The sequence below is a fragment of the Haliotis cracherodii genome, unplaced genomic scaffold, assembly GCF_022045235.1.
Source record: "Haliotis cracherodii isolate W230 unplaced genomic scaffold, xgHalCrac1.p SCAF_1, whole genome shotgun sequence".
In the NCBI taxonomy this organism is placed as follows: Eukaryota; Metazoa; Mollusca; class Gastropoda; order Lepetellida; family Haliotidae; genus Haliotis; species Haliotis cracherodii.
Genome location: NW_027266264.1, coordinates 2,894,772 through 2,916,130, shown reverse-complemented (window position 1 = coordinate 2,916,130; position 21,359 = coordinate 2,894,772). Strand labels below are relative to the sequence as shown.

At 41.4% G+C, this 21,359-nt stretch overlaps 1 protein-coding gene across 1 annotated transcript; it reads left to right on the top strand.

The window, feature by feature from the left end:
- Nucleotides 1-1,826: 1,826 nt before the first annotated feature.
- Nucleotides 1,827-20,580, top strand: LOC139478576 (matrilin-4-like). Its single transcript, XM_071261155.1, has 13 exons — nt 1,827-1,907; nt 2,230-2,314; nt 2,482-3,045; nt 3,331-3,369; nt 3,610-3,797; nt 4,123-4,480; nt 15,834-15,931; nt 16,183-16,270; nt 16,641-17,204; nt 17,928-17,966; nt 18,198-18,385; nt 18,767-19,124; nt 19,478-20,580. Exons 1-13 carry the CDS (start codon nt 1,875-1,877, stop codon nt 19,483-19,485), a joined length of 2,610 nt encoding a protein of 869 aa, XP_071117256.1. The 5' UTR covers nt 1,827-1,874; the 3' UTR covers nt 19,486-20,580.
- The last annotated feature ends 779 nt before the right edge of the window (nt 20,581-21,359 follow it).

The following is a 21,359-nucleotide window of genomic DNA, read 5'->3' as shown; positions in this document are numbered from 1 at the left end:
GTTTGAATGTAGTTCATACCAGGTTACTTCAGCGCATGCGCGTGTTTGATTCAAACATACACAGGCTCAAACGGTGGAGTCAAGTATGCTGTCCAAACCTAACCTCGAGAAACACACTGGGACTGAACATGACATGGTGTAAATACTGATATCTTATGGTCATAATATAGTAGTTTAAACGAATGTATTCTTTCCTCATGTAAACGTGTAATGTGTTATGTGTTAATGTGTTATAGGGCGGTCGGGTAGCCCAGTGGTTAAAGCGTTCGTTCGTCACGCCGAAGACCCGGGTTCGATTCCTGACATGGGTACAATGTGTGAAGCCCATTTCCGGTGTCCCCCGCCGTGATATTGCTAAAAACGGCGTAAAACCATACTCACTCACTCACTCACTCACTCACTCACTCATTAATGTGTTATAACACAAAAGAAACTAAAGGCTCCCGGTGTTTTCATATTTCTAGATAATCTGTCTTGGCACGTATTCCTTAACTTCTGTTGAGTAGTATATACGTTTATTCAAGAGTTTGTGACGTTGACACAGTTAACGTCAGTCATTGTAGATTTGCACATTCAATATATATGTCAACAATATCAGTCAAATGGCAAGAAAACACTCTCGTGAAACATTTGCTTGTAATGACATGTAATACAAACTTGCAATGCTGTACAGAAGTACAATGAGTGTGTTTCAAGGGCCCGCCAAGTCTATGGTCCAGGGTTATGTAAATACATGTCTGCTCAGGTAACATGAAATATGAGTTGTCACTGCAAGGGCGTGTGAGATAGGTAAGGGTCAGGTTCATCACGTGGGCGGGGCCTGTTGACGCGCTGCACTGCATATTACAGGATGTGACGTCATAGTAGATGCAACACAACGATGAAAATGTCCCATTGTTTGTAATTGGATTAAAAATATATTAGTTTTTTTTAGTTGGAAGAAATACGAGTTTTAAGACTATGGAGTAGTTAAAGATAACAGAAAAATATTTTTGTTTATTTTACGAAAATATGGTGAAATATTTAATTCCAAGTGAACAATAATCAACTTCAAGTATTACAATAGCATCCAATGTGGTTGGAGCAAATGCTGCGAACTAGGTAAGCCGCTTCATAGCGTGTTGATGCTCATACTACAGACGTATATGAACCCTTCTTCCATACAGTAAACTATGTTTATAACCAACGCGCTTATAACGAACTGACAGATATAACGAACTTATTTTTTTGTCCCGACCATTTGCTGTATATATGTTGTATAACTTATAACGAACTACGGTTATAACGAACTAGAATTAGTGGTCCTTTTGAGTTCGTTATAACCGTAGGTTACTATATTTGGTATTTCTCCTTATCATTTGCGAACGTATCGCCATAAGTATTACTCAACTCTGAAAGCCACACCCATGCGTGTCAGTCCCTCCCCATGTCCCACAAGATGGCGACATCTCATGGTGGGTCCCATTGCACATCTACATCGCCATAATCCCAACAAAGCTTCCGACAATCTGAGGATCCGGTCGTTTTTGAAATGCCTACCTTTATCAAGCTTCTGCAATCTTTATAATCTATGCTTGTCTTATCCCTACTTGCCCTTTCCCCTTCCTTCCGCCCGACGCTCGCGCGCGTTCCATTCATGCAGCGCGTAGTAACACAATCTATGCGTGGTATGTGAGTATTCTTCAGGTCAGGGGACACTCAAGTATGGCGAAGCAGGTGACCTACCCCTTTGATGACGTAGCACGCATGTTACAGCGAATCACCCACGTCTTTTCTTACACTATATAAGAACAAATGTACGATCATGAGGCATGTCAATCGGACTACACTCGCCATTCATCATCTTCGACTTCACCTTTGCTAAACACTACACTATGTTGTTGGGGTCGTTCACACTTGTTATAATGGTGAGTCTATTTGAATTTAAAGCCCTGATTTATTAATAAGTGAAATGAAGGAATTAATTTATGGTTGATAATATCAGTTTTGTTTGAAATGGTCTTAATTAGTATACACTATCATTTATGATGGTTATATTCTTATTCAGCATCTCTCGGATAATATTCAAAATACAAGAGACAGTTACAGGTATTTTATGCAGGTATTTTAATGTTCCAAAAATGTTCTCGTAAACGTACATGTTATTACCCCATGTAAGTACATCTCTAATATGTGTATATGAGGTATTTATGGGGATGTAATGTTCAATTATGTCTTTTCTCAATCTAGGCATTCATCGCCATTGTCCATAGTAAACCCGCTCATCATAAAAGACATGAGAAGGCTGGTCCAGCTGAATTATTTCTTGGTCCAGGTGAGCTATCACATTTTCTCTCAAACATCAATCTTATAGAAAATTAAAATATAATGAAGTCAAATTAATAACATAAAGTTAACAGGCAGTTTTTAAAATTATTGTAAATTGTATATTAGTCTTCCAATATTGGAACTGTAGGTTTCACGTTGATACTGACTTTCCAGGTTGTGGAGGGAAGCCCGCTGAGTTCTTCTTTCTTCTGGACACCTCATCCAGCATCTGGGAACCCGATTTCAAAACTCAACTGAAGTTCGTCACTGACGTCGTCGACATGTTCGACATTGGCCCCAACAACACACGGGTCGGTGTTGCCACCTTCTCCAGCTACTACTACCCACAGTTCGGCCTGGATAGATATGAGGACAAAGAACAGCTCAAACAGGCCATTCTCAGGATACCCTACATGGGCGGAAACACGCTCACCGGAACAGCCATCAGATACATGCGCGAGAAGGCCTTTGCCCCACAGATCGTTCGTGAAGGCATAGACAAGATTGCCATAGTTTTGACTGACGGAAAATCACGGAATCCACCCCAGACCGAGTCAGAGGCCATGAAGACCAAGATGGAAGGCATCAACATCTTTGCTGTCGGTATCGGCGACAGGTTTGACTACAAGGAGTTGACCCTCATCGGCAGCGAACCCTCAGAGAGTTTCGTGTTTGAAGTGGCCAGCTATGGTGCTCTGGAAAGCATCATGGGCAAGTTAGCATTGGGTGCTTGTGAAGGTGAGATGATACTCAATCTGATGTTTTGATGTGGTGACACACGGATATGTTTGTCAATAGTTTTTGATATGCCAATGGCATGAAAGCTGACGTAGAAATATCTCTTGTCATATAAATGAATATGAAGAAACAGTGTTTGTGCAACAACATGAAAAATGTGCATAAGAGTCGTAATTTCGTCAGAAGCGTCTGCGCTATCACTATATACTGAAGATTATACATGTGGTATGGTATGACTGCAAATACCGATATACCATGTCATTGCAAATATTACTCTTCTTCCAGCTCACACAGCAGAGGCTATTATGCAGGGTGACCAATCAGGTAAATATTAAAGACAGTAAACATGGCTGTTCAGTGTTTACTACTTTTGATTCCAACTTGTTCGAGCCAAATAAATAATATAATATTAAAGAACTGATCGTTTCCTACATATCAATCTACTGTATATATATATATATATATATATATATATATATATATATATATATATATATATATATATATACGCATTTTGACAGTGCACATTTGCTGTTGTCTAAATATTTATCCTTACATTTCCAGCATGTCACAGCGACAGTTTAGCCGATGTGATGTTCGTGTTCGACTCTGCTGCCATGGGATCCACCAAGACGGGACAAATACAGGAGTTTATCGGCACCGTCGTGGACGAGTTTAACTTTGCCGATGACGTCATGAGAGCCGGCGTTGTTTCCAGGAACTGCCACGACGGGGATATAGAACTTGGAGAGGTGAGTGGCAAAAATGGATGGAAAGTTGTTTAGGCCGCAAGAATTGTATTTAGAGTACCACAGAACTGCCCTCGTGATGTATTTGATTGAGCGTCTGCCCCGAGAGCGGAAGGTCGGTGGTTCGAGGTCCGGCCGCGACATATCAAAAGACGTTCAAAGGTGGTACTTGTTGTACCCTACCTGTGGCCCGGGCAATAAGGGGTTAGCATACTGTTTCTGAGAGGGGTATCCATGTTGTTATAACACGTCAACGCCAGAGACTTGATTTACTGCGCATGCTTCGTTAACATTTTCCACTTTCTATATATTCTGCTTTCTTTTTAAGCACTCTGACAAAGACGAGTTTGCCAAAGATCTTCGAAACAGGGACTTTCCGGAGCTAAGTCAAGTCGTACGAAAGATGCACCGTCACAGCTTTACCCTGGAACAAGGAGCGCGTGAAATGGCGAGGCGGATGGCGGTTGTGTTTGTGGATGATAAGCTGGAGATTCCGAAGAGAGTGTTCCATGAGATTGAGAAGGCAAAGGACGACGATATCGAGATCTTCGTTGTGGCCATTGGCGAGGACGTTGACATGACGGAGGTGGAGGTCATGGCGACATCTGCAGGTCACGTGTTCCAGATTGCCGACTATGACGCCCTGCGCGAGACTAATCTGCAACTTATCGACGTTCTGTGTGCAGGTATTAATGTATTCTTATTCATGTATTGAGTATTCCTATGCATATGTATTTAAGCTCTAAATATTTTGTGTGCCTCTTCGTTATATCATGTGGTATTTCAACACCCTTTATTATACACACCCATTTGCATTAAGCATCTTTTTGTTGAAATATGAATCAGAATTAAATACCAGCACGAAACAAATATCTGAATAATTTATTGATCGGTTATGATATGTATCTAATATACTAAATGTTTCATTTTTCAGATCTGTGAGATATGTGCAATATGCCGTAGAGCTGGATACATTGTCCAACCGGTCTTCCATCCATTAAGTTATAGTACTACATGTACAGTATTGATACGTCGCCGTCTGTTCATTGTGTGGTGCTACCTCGATACATCAGTTCAACCTCAGATCACCTCAAGTCCTGCTGGCAGGCACTTGGATCACAAGTCACTCAATCATTCCATTGTTTAGGAGTCTGTATTAACAGGCAATGATCTCATTTACAGTGTATGACTTTGTACATGTGGTGTTAAGTTAGGGACCAGTATCTTTATGTTAGTACTTTAATTTATTTATTGTACCGTGCAAGTACCACTACTGTGCGTGTACCATCCTTTAGGTAATCGTTTCCGTATGAAGTCTCATGGATTGGGAAGTGATTATATAACGAAATGGCCCTTGTAAATATACGTTGTATATACTTATGTCAAATCGTACATAAAAGTTTACGTTTATTTATTTTAAATGTATATTTTGCATACTTCGATCATTAGTGAACAATGTTCATTTCAGCCGCCAAATATTTGCCACATTTACGTGAATGCCTTTGTCGTTGAAATAAAATATGCGCCACGGCTTATATATTAATAATTAAGTTAAAAAATGGACAGTGAATACAACACAACATATGTATATGCGCGGAATACTTATTATCTTCATTCGTAATAGGGTTGTATTCGTTCACTGTCGATTATTTAACTTACGACTTTATCATTGTAAAGTGTTATATTTCTGTCATACCAAAAGCATTTATGTGTGTAGGTGTCTACGTGACTCTACAGTAGTGTATACTGGAGTATGTTCAGTCAATGATCTCGTCATGTTGTGACAGTATGAATGTATTGCTTATTACCTATGGATGAACGTTTTGCTGATATTGTCTTATGAACGTCCGACATTTTCCGGAAATAAACTTATTATATAAATTATGCCGACTTCCTTACTGCTTTCACTGGGTTGAGTTAAAATATAAGTAGCATATAAATGACGTCATTATCATTTACATAATACTTGCCACACAGTTCTCTCTTCAAGTTTGGGTAGAAGTGAAAATCTGAGGGTGCCCCAAATAAATATCGAGTCTGTCTGTTCATCTGTGTATCTGTATATGATGCGTACTCACTATTTGCTGAGACAGAAAACGTATGTACTTGCTACATCACAAAGTAATTTTGATGAGACGCTCTGTACAATAATGGATATTCGTCTCTGTTGTTACTGGTTGTTAAAGTATAATGTCAACATATTAACTAAACTATCACGATCTCGAATCGCTATGAAGCACGTGACAATATTCGAGTGTTATGTCGAGTCTTTTCGTCAGTCTTCTACCTGTATGTAACGGTGATATATAAAAGAACTTCCTTTTTCAAAATTGTCAAAGTAACGTCCCACCCTCAACCCAAGTCCTTACCGGACAACGACAACCGTGCAAGCACTGCCTTCAAATCATCTGGCCAGGAATTACCCATTTTGGGAAGGGATTTTGCTGGGTGAATTCCTGATTGTCTGGTTGGCTATTTAGCATCTATGGTCTTTGACCAGTCTGACACATATGTAGGATGGACTGAACTCTCTCGATTATCATCTCCGATATTTGATAACATAGCTGTTCACTATGCTACTGCTATGCTGTTCACTATGCTGCTGCTATGCTGTTCACTATGCTACTGCTGTGCTGTTCACTATGCTGCGGCTATGCTGTTCACTATGCTACTGCTATGCTGTTCACTATGCTGCTGCTATGCTGTTCACTATGCTGCTGCTCTACTGTTCACTATGCTGCGGCTATGCTGTTCACTATGCTACTGCTATGCTGTTCACTATGCTGCTGCTATGCTGTTCACTAGTCTACTGCTCTACTGTTCACTATGCTGCTGCTATACTGTTCACTATGCTGCTGCTATATTGTTCACTATGCTACTGCTATGCTGTTCACTATGCTGTTCACTAGTCTACTGCTATGCTGTTCACTAGTCTACTGCTCTACTGTTCACTATGCTGCTGCTATGCTGTTCACTAGTCTACTGCTATACTGTTCACTATGCTGCTGCTATGCTGTTCACTAGTCTACTGCTATGCTGTTCACTAGTCTACTGCTATACTGTTCACTGTGCTGCTGCTATGCTGTTCACTAGTCTACTGCTATGCTGTTCACTAGTCTACTGCTATACTGTTCACTATGCTGCTGCTATGCTGTTCACTAGTCTACTCCTATGCTGTTCACTAGTCTACTGCTATACTGTTCACTATGCTGCTGCTATGCTGTTCACTAGTCTACTGCTATGCTGTTCACTATGCTACTGCTATGCTGTTCACTATGCTACTACTATACTGTTCACTAGTCTACTGCTATACTGTTCACTATGCTGCTGCTATGCTGTTTACTAGTCTACTGCTATGCTGTTCACTATGCTACTGCTATGCTGTTCACTATGCTACTGCTGTGCTGTTCACTATGCTACTGCTATACTGTTCACTATGGGGTTCACTATGCTGCTGCTATGCTGTTCACTATGCTACTGCTATGCTGTTCACTATGCTACTGCTATACTGTTCACTAGTCTACTGCTATACTGTTCACTATGGGGTTCACTATGCTACTGCTATGCTGTTCACTATGCTACTGCTATACTGTTCACTATGCTACTGCTATACTGTTCACTATGGGGTTCACTATGCTACTGTTATGCTGTTCACTATGCTACTGCTATACTGTTCACTATGGGGTTCACTATGCTACTGCTATGCTGTTCACTGTGCTACTGCTATGCTGTTCACTATGCTACTGCTATACTGTTCACTATGGGGTTCACTATGCTACTGCTATGCTGTTCACTATGCTACTGCTATGCTGTTCACTAGTCTACTGCTATACTGTTCACTATGCTGCTGCTATGCTGTTCACTATGCTGCTGCTATGCTGTTCACTAGTCTACTGCTATGCTGTTCACTATGCTACTGCTATGCTGTTCACTATTCTGCTGCTATGCTGTCCACTATGGGGTTCACTATGCTACTACAATGGTGTTCACTATGCTACTGCGATGCTATCAACTATGCTACTGCTATGCTATTCACAACGCTACTGCGATGCTATCAACTATGCTACTGCGCACAGAGACGTAATTGTAAGGTAGTGTATCACAGCTTGACAAGTATGCCTCTGTCACACTTTTTGTCTTTCTCTCCGCAGTGGATGACGTCATATTCTCCTCTGTACATATACAACGATTTCCATCCAATGTCCCGACAGTGCATTGTTCCTGTTGTGGACCTGTGGTCTATACATTTTATAATCAATGATAAGACTATTGACCTCATTGACCCTCCCCCTTCCGCCAAGTTCTCACAACCTTCCCAGTCATATGCTTGGGGACAGCAACACGAGGTATGAACATTTCAGGAGGTCATATAGCGACGCAGGATTGCAAGTAAAAGCGGAAAATCCTCCGATCAACGTAAAGGTCCACAGTACAATTCCGATTATATCAAAAGCATCTGCTTACGAATCACATAGTGATGATACAAAGTGTTTGCGAAAATGTGCGCGTATCCTACCCCACCAATGCCACGCGTCACAAACACATGCAAAGGCAAGTCAAGTGTTTACCTAAACACGGAAAGATATGGTACAAGTTAAAGGAGGGAATTGCATCGGATATCATTTTGGTCACTAAATCCGCAAGTCTACCATTAAAGCTTTTGAAAGTTTTAACAAGATAAAAGATCCCATAACACTGATCAAACCACTTTTAAGCTAGAGTCGTATGGCGCTTCTTGAAATCTATGTTTGTACCTTAAAGGGTTGGGAAATGTAGACACCAAAAGCTGGAACTGCTGGAATATTGCTCCAGGTAAAGGGAAAGTTGACTGCTATTGGAAAGTTGATGACACCCCCTGTCATACAGTCTTGGGGATAGGAATTTGTCAGTCCAAGCCAAATTCCCGTATGTTGATTTTGTCAGTCCGAGCAGACATTCCGATTCATGCACAACGAAACAGATGGAATCAGATGTGGAGCAGATGATTTGCACAGACATTGTATGTTATCTTCAATTAATATAATGTCTACTGTATTTTTCAAACAATTTCCTCAAAATGCAAAATCCAAGGTGCACTTACACACAGCAGATACCTCACATACACTTGAAGTAGCAGATACAACACACACACAGTTGGAGTAGTAGATACATCACACACACAGTTGGAGTAGTAGATACATCACACACACGGTTGGAGTAGTAGATACATCACACACACAGTTGGAGTAGTAGATACATCACACACACAGTTGGAGTAGTAGATACATCACACCCACAGTTGGAGTAGTAGATACATCACACACAGTTGGAGTAGTAGATACATCACACACACAGTTGGAGTAGTAGATACATCACACACACAGTTGGAGTAGTAGATACATCACAAACACACACAGTTGGAGTAGTAGATACATCACACACAATTGGAGTAGCAGATACATCACACACACAGTTGGAGTAGTAGATACATCACACACACAGTTGGAGTAGTAGATACATCACACCTACAGTTGGAGTAGTAGATACATCACACACAATTGGAGTAGTGGATACATCACACACAGTTGGAGTAGTAGATACATCACACACACAGTTGGAGTAGTAGATACATCACACACACAGTTGGAGTAGTAGATACATCACACACACAATTGGAGTAGTGGATACATCACACACAGTTGGATTAGTAGATACATCACACACACAGTTGGAGTAGTAGATACATCACACACACAGTTGGAGTAGTAGATACATCACACACACAGTTGGAGTAGTAGATACATCACACACACAGTTGGAGTAGTAGATACATCACACACAATTGGAGTAGTGGATACATCACACACAGTTGGAGTAGTAGATACATCACACACACGGTTGGAGTAGTAGATACAGCACACACACAGTTGGAGTAGTAGATACATCACACACACAATTGGAGTAGTGGATACATCACACACAGTTGGAGTAGTAGATACATCACACACACAGTTGGAGTAGTAGATACATCACACACACAGTTGGAGTAGTAGATACAACACACACACAGTTGGAGTAGTAGATACATCACACACACACAGTTGGAGTAGTAGATACATCACACACAATTGGAGTAGCAGATACATCACACACACAGTTGGAGTAGTAGATACATCACACCCACAGTTGGAGTAGTAGATACATCACACCTACAGTTGGAGTAGTAGATACATCACACACAATTGGAGTAGTGGATACATCACACACAGTTGGAGTAGTAGATACATCACACACACAGTTGGAGTAGTAGATACATCACACACAGTTGGAGTAGTAGATACATCACACACAGAGTTGGAGTAGTAGATACATCACACACACAGTTGGAGTAGTAGATACATCACACACACACAGTTGGAGTAGTAGATACATCACACACAATTGGAGTAGCAGATACATCACACACACAGTTGGAGTAGTAGATACATCACACCCACAGTTGGAGTAGTAGATACATCACACCTACAGTTGGAGTAGTAGATACATCACACACAATTGGAGTAGTGGATACATCACACACAGTTGGAGTAGTAGATACATCACACACACAGTTGGAGTAGTAGATACATCACACACAGTTGGAGTAGTAGATACATCACACACACAGTTGGAGTAGTAGATACATCACACACACAGTTGGAGTAGTAGATACATCACACACACACAGTTGGAGTAGTAGATACATCACACACAATTGGAGTAGCAGATACATCACACACACAGTTGGAGTAGTAGATACATCACACCCACAGTTGGAGTAGTAGATACATCACACCTACAGTTGGAGTAGTAGATACATCACACACAATTGGAGTAGTGGATACATCACACACAGTTGGAGTAGTAGATACATCACACACACAGTTGGAGTAGTAGATACATCACACACACAGTTGGAGTAGTAGATACATCACACACACAATTGGAGTAGTGGATACATCACACACAGTTGGAGTAGTAGATACATCACACACACAGTTGGAGTAGTAGATACATCACACACACAGTTGGAGTAGTAGATACATCACACACACAGTTGGAGTAGTAGATACATCACACACAATTGGAGTAGTGGATACATCACACACAGTTGGAGTAGTAGATACATCACACACACGGTTGGAGTAGTAGATACATCACACACACAGTTGGAGTAGTAGATACATCACACACACAATTGGAGTAGTGGATACATCACACACAGTTGGAGTAGTAGATACATCACACACAGTTGGAGTAGTAGATACATCACACACACAGTTGGAGTAGTAGATACATCACACACAGTTGGAGTAGTAGATACATCACACCTACAGTTGGAGTAGTAGATACATCACACACAGTTGGAGTAGTAGATACATCACACACACAGTTGGAGTAGTAGATACATCACACACACAATTGGAGTATTGGATACATCACACTCACAATTGGAGTAGTAGATACATCACACACAGTTGGAGTAGTAGATACATCACACACACAGTTGGAGTAGTAGATACATCACACACAGTTGGAGTAGTAGATACATCACACACACAGTTGGAGTAGTGGATACATCACACACAGTTGGAGTAGTGGATACATCACACACAATTGGAGTAGTGCATAAATCACACACACGGTTGGAGTAGTAGATACAGCACACACACAGTTGGAGTAGTAGATACATCACACACAGTTGGAGTAGTGGATACATCACACACAATTGGAGTAGTGCATAAATCACACACAGTTGGAGTAGTAGATACAGCACACACACAGTTGGAGTAGTAGATACATCACACACAGTTGGAGTAGTGGATACATCACACACACACAGTTGGAGTAGTGCATAAATCACACACAGTTGGAGTAGTGGATACATCACACACAATTGGAGTAGTGCATAAATCACTCACAATTGGAGTAGTGGATACATCACACACAGTTGGAGTAGTGGATACATCACACACAATTGGAGTAGTGGATAAATCACACACACAGTTGGAGTAGTAGATACAGCACACACACAGTTGGAGTAGTAGATACATCACACACAGTTGGAGTAGTGGATACATCACACACACACAGTTGGAGTAGTGCATAAATCACACACAGTTGGAGTGGTAGATACATCACTCACAATTGGAGTAGTAGATACATCACACACAGTTGGAGTAGTGGATACATCACACACAGTTGGAGTAGTGGATACATCACACACAATTGGAGTAGTGCATAAATCACACACACGGTTGGAGTAGTAGATACAGCACACACACAGTTGGAGTAGTGGATACATCACACACAGTTGGAGTGGTAGATACATCACTCACAATTGGAGTAGTGGATAAAACACACACAGTTGGAGTAGTGGATACATCACACACAATTGGAGTAGTGAATAAATCACACACAGTTGGAGTAGTGGATACATCACACACAGTTGGAGTAGTGGATACATCACACACACAGTTGGAGTAGTGGATACATCACACACAGTTGGAGTAGTGGATACATCACACACAGTTGGAGTAGTGGATAAAACACACACAGTTGGAGTAGTGGATACATCACACACAATTGGAGTAGTGAATAAATCACACACAGTTGGAGTAGTGGATACATCACACACAGTTGGAGTAGTGGATACATCACACACAAATGGAGTAGTGGATACATCACACACAATTGGAGTAGTGAATAAATCACACACAGTTGGAGTAGTGGATACATCACACACAGTTGGAGTAGTGGATACATCACTCACAATTGGAGTAGTGGATACATCACACACAGTTGGAGTAGTGGATACATCACACACACACAATTGGAGTAGTGCATAAATCACACACAGTTGGAGTGGTAGATACATCACTCACAATTGGAGTAGTGGATAAAACACACACAGTTGGAGTAGTGGATACATCACACACAATTGGAGTAGTGAATAAATCACACACAGTTGGAGTAGTGGATACATCACACACAGTTGGAGTAGTGGATACATCACACACACAGTTGGAGTAGTGGATACATCACACACAGTTGGAGTAGTGGATACATCACACACAGTTGGAGTAGTGGATACATCACTCACAATTGGAGTAGTGGATACATCACACACAGTTGGAGTAGTGGATACATCACACACACACAATTGGAGTAGTGCATAAATCACACACAGTTGGAGTGGTAGATACATCACTCACAATTGGAGTAGTGGATAAAACACACACAGTTGGAGTAGTGGATACATCACACACAATTGGAGTAGTGAATAAATCACACACAGTTGGAGTAGTGGATACATCACACACAGTTGGAGTAGTGGATACATCACACACACAGTTGGAGTAGTGGATACATCACACACAGTTGGAGTAGTGGATACATCACACACAGTTGGAGTAGTGGATAAAACACACACAGTTGGAGTAGTGGATACATCACACACAATTGGAGTAGTGAATAAATCACACACAGTTGGAGTAGTGGATACATCACACACAGTTGGAGTAGTGGATACATCACACACAAATGGAGTAGTGGATACATCACACACAATTGGAGTAGTGAATACATCACACACACAGTTGGAGTAGTGGATACATCACACACAATTGGAGTAGTGGATACATCACACACAAATGGAGTAGTGGATACATCACACACAATTGGAGTAGTGGATAACATCACACGCAATTGGAGTAGAAGATAAATCACTCACAATTGGAGTAGTGGATAGATCACACACAGTTGGAGTAGTAGATACATCACAGACAATTGGAGTAGTGGATATATCACACACAGTTGGAGTCGTAGATACATCACACACAATTGGAGTAGTGGATACATCACACACAATTAGAGTAACGGATACATCACACACAATACGAGTAGAAGATAAATCCCTCACAATTGGAGTAGTGGATACATCTCCCACAATTGGAGTAGTAGGTACATCACACACAGTTGGAGTAGAAGATACATCACACAGTTGGAGTAGAAGATACATCACTCACAATTGGAGTAGTGGATGCATCACACACAATTGGAGTAGTGGATACATCACACACAATTGGAGTAGTAGATACATCATAGACAGGTGGAGTAGAAGATACCTCACATGCACACACACACACACACACACACACACGCACGCACACACGCACACACACACACACACACACACACATTTATTTTGAGTAGAAGACATCTCACAGTTTGACTATCAGAGCTAATCCGTCTCTACTTCTCCAATGTTCACGGAAATACACATTTGGTGAACAACTAACCACTTCATTCGGGCTCTCATCATCAAAGGCCTTGTTAAGTCAGACATATCTATAGCAGGCATTAAGAGCGTCTAACACAATATGACGGTTCGCTGTTCAACATGATGCGGGCTGCTACCCAATGCCTTCATGTGTACATGGGGTTTTCAAACTTCCTAACTCTCAAAGTGTGTGAGTTGCGGGTGATACCGGTATAGCAGGACCCTTTTCGCAAACACCTGGTGTCATCATATACATTCATATCTATGTCATCACTATTTGGCTTTTACGTCACAAGGAATCTATTTAAGCAGATATTGAAGACTGATTATTCTCTGGAGTGGTGAAATCGTGTGTGTGTGTGTGTGTGTGTGTGTGTGTGTGTGTGTGTGTGTGTGTGTGTGTGTGTGTGTGTGTGTGTGTGTGTGTGTGTGTGTGTGTGTGTGTGTAGGTAGGTAGGTAGGTAGGTAGGTAGGTAGGTAGGTGTGCCGATTAATAGTGCTATCCCACTGTGATACCATGCCGCAGTTTAACATGAATACTCCACTCAGACACAGTATACCGACTCCGAGCCGACCAATCCTTTTAGCCCCTTAATGCCGAGAGCCACACAGGGGTACAACAAGTACCGTCTTTTATTGGTATGAGGCGGCCGGGGATCGAACCCCCGACCGTCCGCTCTCCGGGCAGATGCCCTAGACCACGGAGGCGGTCCGTCTGAACAAGATCAGATGGTAAAAACACATCGATGAACACACGTACGTTGTTTGTCCTGTTGATAGACTGGACTGCATGTCACAAAGTATGGCGATACAGCTTCAAATGGGGTAATTATGTAAGCAAATCATCCCCATCTTTCAACTCATTTCATTAAAAAAACAAAAATAAATACAGGCTCTTGTAGGCATGTAATTACATTACCATAATAATAATGCATGTATATATTTACACTAGGTGTCTCGTCATAACTATATCAGAGCACAATACAATCCCTTTTCAGAATTCTGTACGTGGGACAGAGGGCACGTTGGTCTACACTTCAAGTAGATAGACACTATATAGTTTATATTACCTATTTAACCGAACAAACCGTCGAAGTAACAATAAAAAATGTATTGGTGTTGATATGAATTCTTACACCGGTCGCCGATGCAGAGAAATATGACATATTTATCAACTGACCAATCATGAATTACAAAAGACTGAACCTTTTTATACATTAAATGCACTCGATTCGTATAACGCATTTACAGAACAGAGTGCTATGAGTGCAAATGCCTGGATTTCACTTTCAAAACACAATCTGTATTTCTTCCATATAAGGTATATTTACAGTTCCCATGGCCACTGAGCATCTAGTGTAATTTCACACGCAGTTAATCCCAACCAGTTTGTACCTATGTACGCCTTGGCGTTCTCTGTCCACCCTGCCAGCACTTGCTTCTACAGATACTCCCGTCACATCTACCGACATTCCATGGTTCCGGTTGAAGATGGAATGTGAAGATGTCAATGGAGATCTTTCTTTGATACCTTCTGCATATATCTGACCTATAGCCCCACTTGCCCTCTCCCCTTCCGCCCAACGCTCGCACGTTCCCATTCACAACATGCGTGCGTACACCATCTGCGTGGTAGAGAGACTCACCCTTCTGATGACGTAGTACACACGTTGAGCGCATCCCCCGCCTCGTGCACTACACTGTATAAATACCGAAGTAAACTCATCATGGCATACCAGTCGGACTACTTGTACATGTTAGATTAGCTCAACTGCATCATTTATACACAGTAATATCTACAGTTATGCTACCTGAGTATTTCATCATTGCCTGCTTGGTAAGTCCATGGACCTTTAATTGTTTTTGCATCCAGTACATGGATGCTAACTTATACGATTTTAATTATATTTCCCTTAACAACTGTAATTCATTCGCAACTTTAAGAATATTTTAATGTGGAAAAAAATACATCACATGGCTTGCATGTTTCATGCACTTTGAGGCATCGTGATTCTTTCGAAATGTTAAGTTGACATGCTACATTTTTCATGGATGTAAATTTAATGGTTGTTTACTGTTCTAAAACAGGCAATCGTTGGCCTCGTCTCCAGTAAGCCTGCTCACACTGGAACATTCCTTACTGAGAGCGACCAATTTCAACAGCACTTCGGACCAGGTAAAATAATACTAAATGTCAACTGAATCATGTGTTATCTCTGAAACAAACGAAACCAATAACAAAATGTTAATTTTCTGTGAACTGGTAATTGAGAATTTATACTTTTAGATTTGAATTTCATTGATAATACTTTCTCTTTCATTCACTTACGAATGTTTATATTCATGTATATTTTCATTTCAGATAGAGTAAAAATTTATTGGAATTATTTAGTATTCCTTCGTTGGAACTGTATTGTTTCACGTATAATATAATGAAGTCAAATTAATAACATAAAGTTAACAGGCAGTTTTTAAAATTATTGTAAATTGTTTATTAGTCTTCCGATATTGGAACTGTAGGTTTCACGTTGATACTGACTTTCCAGGATGTGGAGGGAAGCCCGCTGAGTTCTTCTTTCTCCTGGACACCTCATCCAGCATCTGGGAACCCGATTTCAAAACTCAACTGAAGTTCGTCACTGACGTCGTCGACATGTTCGACATTGGCCCCAACAACACACGGGTCGGTGTTGCCACCTTCTCCAGCTACTACTACCCACAGTTCGGCCTGGATAGATATGAGGATAAAGAACAGCTCAAACAGGCCATTCTCAGGATACCCTACATGGGCGGAAACACTCTCACCGGAACAGCCATCAGATACATGCGCGAGAAGGCCTTTGCCCCACAGATCGTTCGTGAAGGCATAGACAAGATTGCCATAGTTTTGACTGACGGAAAATCACGGAATCCACCCAAGACTGAGTCAGAGGCCATGAAGACCAAGATGGAAGGCATCAACATCTTTGCTGTCGGTATCGGCGACAGGTTTGACTACAAGGAGTTGACCCTCATCGGCAGCGAACCCTCAGAGAGTTTCGTGTTTGAAGTGGCCAGCTATGGTGCTCTGGAAAGCATCATGGGCAAGTTAGCATTGGGTGCTTGTGAAGGTGAGATGATATTCAATATTCGATATTAGTATTACTATATTTCTGTTCAAATCAAATTGAGATATTTACTCGATTTACCTCTTATATCATGTAGAAGTGGTGAGGTGAGGTGGGGTATTATGTACATTGAATCATATAACTTAACATGCCTACAGATGAATACAACTTTAGGCATTTTAATCTCCCATGAGGAAGTTAAAGGGCAACAATTAGGTTCTGTTTTAATTACCATTAGGTGACCTTATGTAGGAAACCTGGCAATGATACGTGAAGGCAAGCTTATAGCAGTATTCCAGCAATATCAAGAAGAGGCAATACCCAACAATGATACTAATCGATTCAATAGAACCCGGGCGTTTGGCGTGACGAGCGAATGCTATTGGGCTATCGGCCACCCGCAAGCGGGATGAATCATTAAAATGATACAAATGTAGGGACTTAAATTGAATATTCTCAAGATTTTGCACACATATTAAGAGGAAGATGAACAGGGGTCTAATGTGTAATTTATAGTTCCTCTTCAATGTCAGTTGGGGGCTGGTCGGCTAGACTAGTGGTTTACTCGTTGGCTCGTCACGCCGAAGACCCGGGTTCGAGTCTCGACATTGGTACAATGTGTGAAGCCCATTTCTGGTGTCCACGGCCATGATTTTGCTGGACTATTGCTAACAGCGGCTTAAAACAATACTGACTCACTCAACGTCCATTGAATTCTTGTTTCAGCCAACACGGCAGAGGCTATCATGCAAGGGGACCAGCCAGGTATGTACAAGTGTTCATCACGAAAACAACATAACAAATTGAAACAGTAAAAGTTTATATATTATATTCCCCCACCATTCATTCCTGAAAATCAAAATAACATCTGAATTTGCAGCCACAACACAATAACTGGTCGTTTCCAACATATCGATCTACTGTATATATGTATATAGTACTCATTTTGACAGCGCACTTTTTCTGTTGTCTAAATATTTATCCTTACATTTCCAGCATGTCACAGCGACAGTTTAGCCGATGTGATGTTCGTGTTCGACTCTGCTGCCACGGGATCCACTAAGACGGGACAAATACAGGAGTTTATCGGCACCGTCGTGGACGAGTTTAACTTTGCCGATGATGTCATGAGAGCCGGCGTTGTTTCCAGGAACTGCCACGACGGGGATATAGAGCTTGGAGAGGTGAGTGACCAATTCAGTTACCATGCTTGTGCTTGTTTTGTTTGTTTTGTTTGTTTGTTGTTTAATGCCGCAATATTCCATCTCTATGACGACGGCTTGTAAATAATCAAGTCTGGACCAGACAATCTAGTGATTGATATTGTGAACAACGATTCACGCCATCAGGGTGCAATGACAAACCAATGACCCAAGTCACCGGGCCTGACCATCCGATCAATTTGGTCGCCTCTTACGACCAACAAAGGTTGCTGAAGATCTATTTTAACTTGAAATCCCCGTGGGGGACACTCTATGATAGATATTCACATTGATGTCAATTACTAGCCCCTATTCCTGATAATTGACATATTTTACAGTGTGGTTTTTTGCTTGCTTCTTCAGCACGCTGACAAAGACGAGTTTGCCAAAGATCTTCGAAACCGGGACTTTCCGGAGCTAAGTCAAGTCGTACGAAAGATGCACCGTCACAGCTTTACCCTGGAACAAGGTGCGCGTGAAATGGCGAGGCGGATGGCGGTTGTGTTTGTGGATGATAAGCTGGAGATTCCGAAGAGAGTGTTCCATGAGATTGAGGAATCCAAGAAGGAAAACATCGAGATCTTCGTTGTGGCCATTGGCGAGGACGTTGATATGACGGAGGTGGAGGTCATGGCGACATCTGCAGGTCACGTGTTCCAGATTGCCGACTATGACGCCCTGCGCGAGACTAATCTGCAACTTATCGACGTTCTGTGTGCAGGTATTAATGTATTCTTATTTATGTATTAAGTATTCCTATGCATATGTCTTTAATCTGTAGATAAAATAAAAGTAGATAGCGCGTCTTTTCAGAGAGCGGAAAGTCGATCGTTTGATCCCTGGCCGCGCCATGGTGGTGGTGGTGGTGGGAGTAGTAGTAGTAGTAGTAGTAGTAGTAGTAGTAGTAGTCATCATGTTCATATGCCGTTATTAATGAAATGTTTGATTCATGCTGAATAATGTCACCTTATATTTCTTCACTATCTCAAATAATTTTAAATCACATTCAACTTTTTACATTCTATTTCATATTGTAAATTATAGCTTACTAAACTGTCCATCTCCTCTTTCCAGATCTCTGAAGAATGGTCATCTGGTGAAGCTGACTTGACCACTGCATTACATCACAATCCGACGATCCGGGTTAGAACAGGTCTTCAGCATCTCATGCCTGTTGTAAGAGGCGACTAACGGGATCGGGTGGTCAGGTTCGCTGATTTGGTTGACGACTCGATTATTTATAGACCGCCGTCATATAGCTGGACTATTGATGCGTGCGGCGTTACAGAACAACAAACAAACATTGTATGAGATCACCATGACCTCTAGTGCTGCTGGCAGACACTTGGATCAGAGTACACTCCCGTTACTATTCCATAGATCTTACGTGCTCAAATAGATACTGGTTTTAATATTAAAGTTTATTTTCCCGAGTGACGTTTACTATTTACTGTGTGGTTGTTATTGTTTTGTATCTTGTCCAACTCCGTCAAGAAATGAATTAAAGTACACTTACCCCTTATACCTGTTTTAAGTGATTGGGATTTGGTGGAATGTACACAGCTACAAGATGTTCCTAAACACTCGGAGCTATTTTATTGTCACGCAAAACGTATACTTTTGTGTCACAATTCGGTCGGGTTCGCTCCTCACGACGAAGACCCGGGTTCGATTGCCGACATGGGTACAATGTGTGAAGCCTATTTCTTGTGTCCCCCGCCCTGATATTGCTGGAATATTGCTAAAAGCTGCGTAACACCATACTCACGCACTCATTCATAAGTCGTATACAATAACTACCGCTGGTAGCCGTGTCATTTCTGTCGACGTCGTTAACTATAACGTGTTGCTATAACGGGGTCCTGCTCCCTGTTTTAAATTACTGTATACTGCGGCCTGCCTGTGTCTACTTCAGTATTAAGGAATATATGTTGCTATAACGGGGTCCTGCTCTCAGTATTACATGATATGTCGCTATAGCGGGGTCCTGCTCTCAGTATCACATAAGTATGTATGGTGTTTGTGTTTATATGTTCGCTTGTCGTGACATCACTGTTCGGGTTATATCTGTAATGTTATTAATACAATCAGGATGGCGTTTTTGTATATTGTTTACGAATAACTGAGAGTATGTTTGTAGATTATGCATTTGTTCAAGTGAAACTGAAATATGTTATATTTTGAAAATAAACTTTATCAAATATTGACTTATGCCTTTTGTCCTGTTTGCAAGTTATATTATATTATGTCCAAATCCGAATACTGAAAAGGGGGATTGTGATTTAGAAGTCGATATCATTACCCATCATGTCATTGTGATATGATGGGCTGAATGTCAGCGGACCAGGCTGCATGCTGCGTACATATAGAAGGGAGGTAACTCTGAAACACCACAATGTGTACAAGTATATATTTGTCAAACGTTAGAAATATCTGATCTACACGCGTCGTGGTGCCTTCGTATCAATATATTTCCGTATACAACAACTACGCTGTTAATATAAATCCACATTGACGTTTTCTTTCTTAAATCATCAATCAATTGAGCTTCAACTTGTGGAACATCGGTTCTTATGCTGCTTCAATAAAGTTGGACAAGATAGTTGCTTTGGTGTATTTTAGGAGCGTTTCAATGACTATCTAATCAGAATTTGCCTACACGCGTTTCAGTAGAGATATGAATGATAACGATGTTACAGAGGACCCAAACTATTTGTTGAGAGGTGATGGGAGGCAGGGGAGGTAGTGATGGTAGTTGGTTTGGGTGATTGGGTGGTGGTAGGTGAGGTTGGGATGGTTGGAGGTAGAAGTTATGGAGGGTAGTGGCTTGGGAGGTAGGGGTGTTGTAGGGGTGTTGGGAAGTGGGGGTGGTAGTTAGGGTAGGCTGGGGTAGTGGGAGGTAGGGATGGTATTGTAGGGGTGTTGAGAAGTGGGATGGCAGTTATGGTAGGCTGGG

What these genes read in the sequence shown, in the direction of transcription:
- LOC139478576 (XM_071261155.1), top strand. Translation starts at nt 1,875, where the DNA reads ATGTTGTTGGGGTCGTTCACACTTGTTATAATG. An exon ending in TGAATTATTTCTTGGTCCAG is followed by an intron (nt 2,315 to 2,481) that starts GTGAGCTATCAC and finishes CTGACTTTCCAG; the next exon opens with GTTGTGGAGGGAAGCCCGCT. An exon ending in TATCGACGTTCTGTGTGCAG is followed by an intron (nt 4,481 to 15,833) that starts GTATTAATGTAT and finishes ATGGCATACCAG; the next exon opens with TCGGACTACTTGTACATGTT.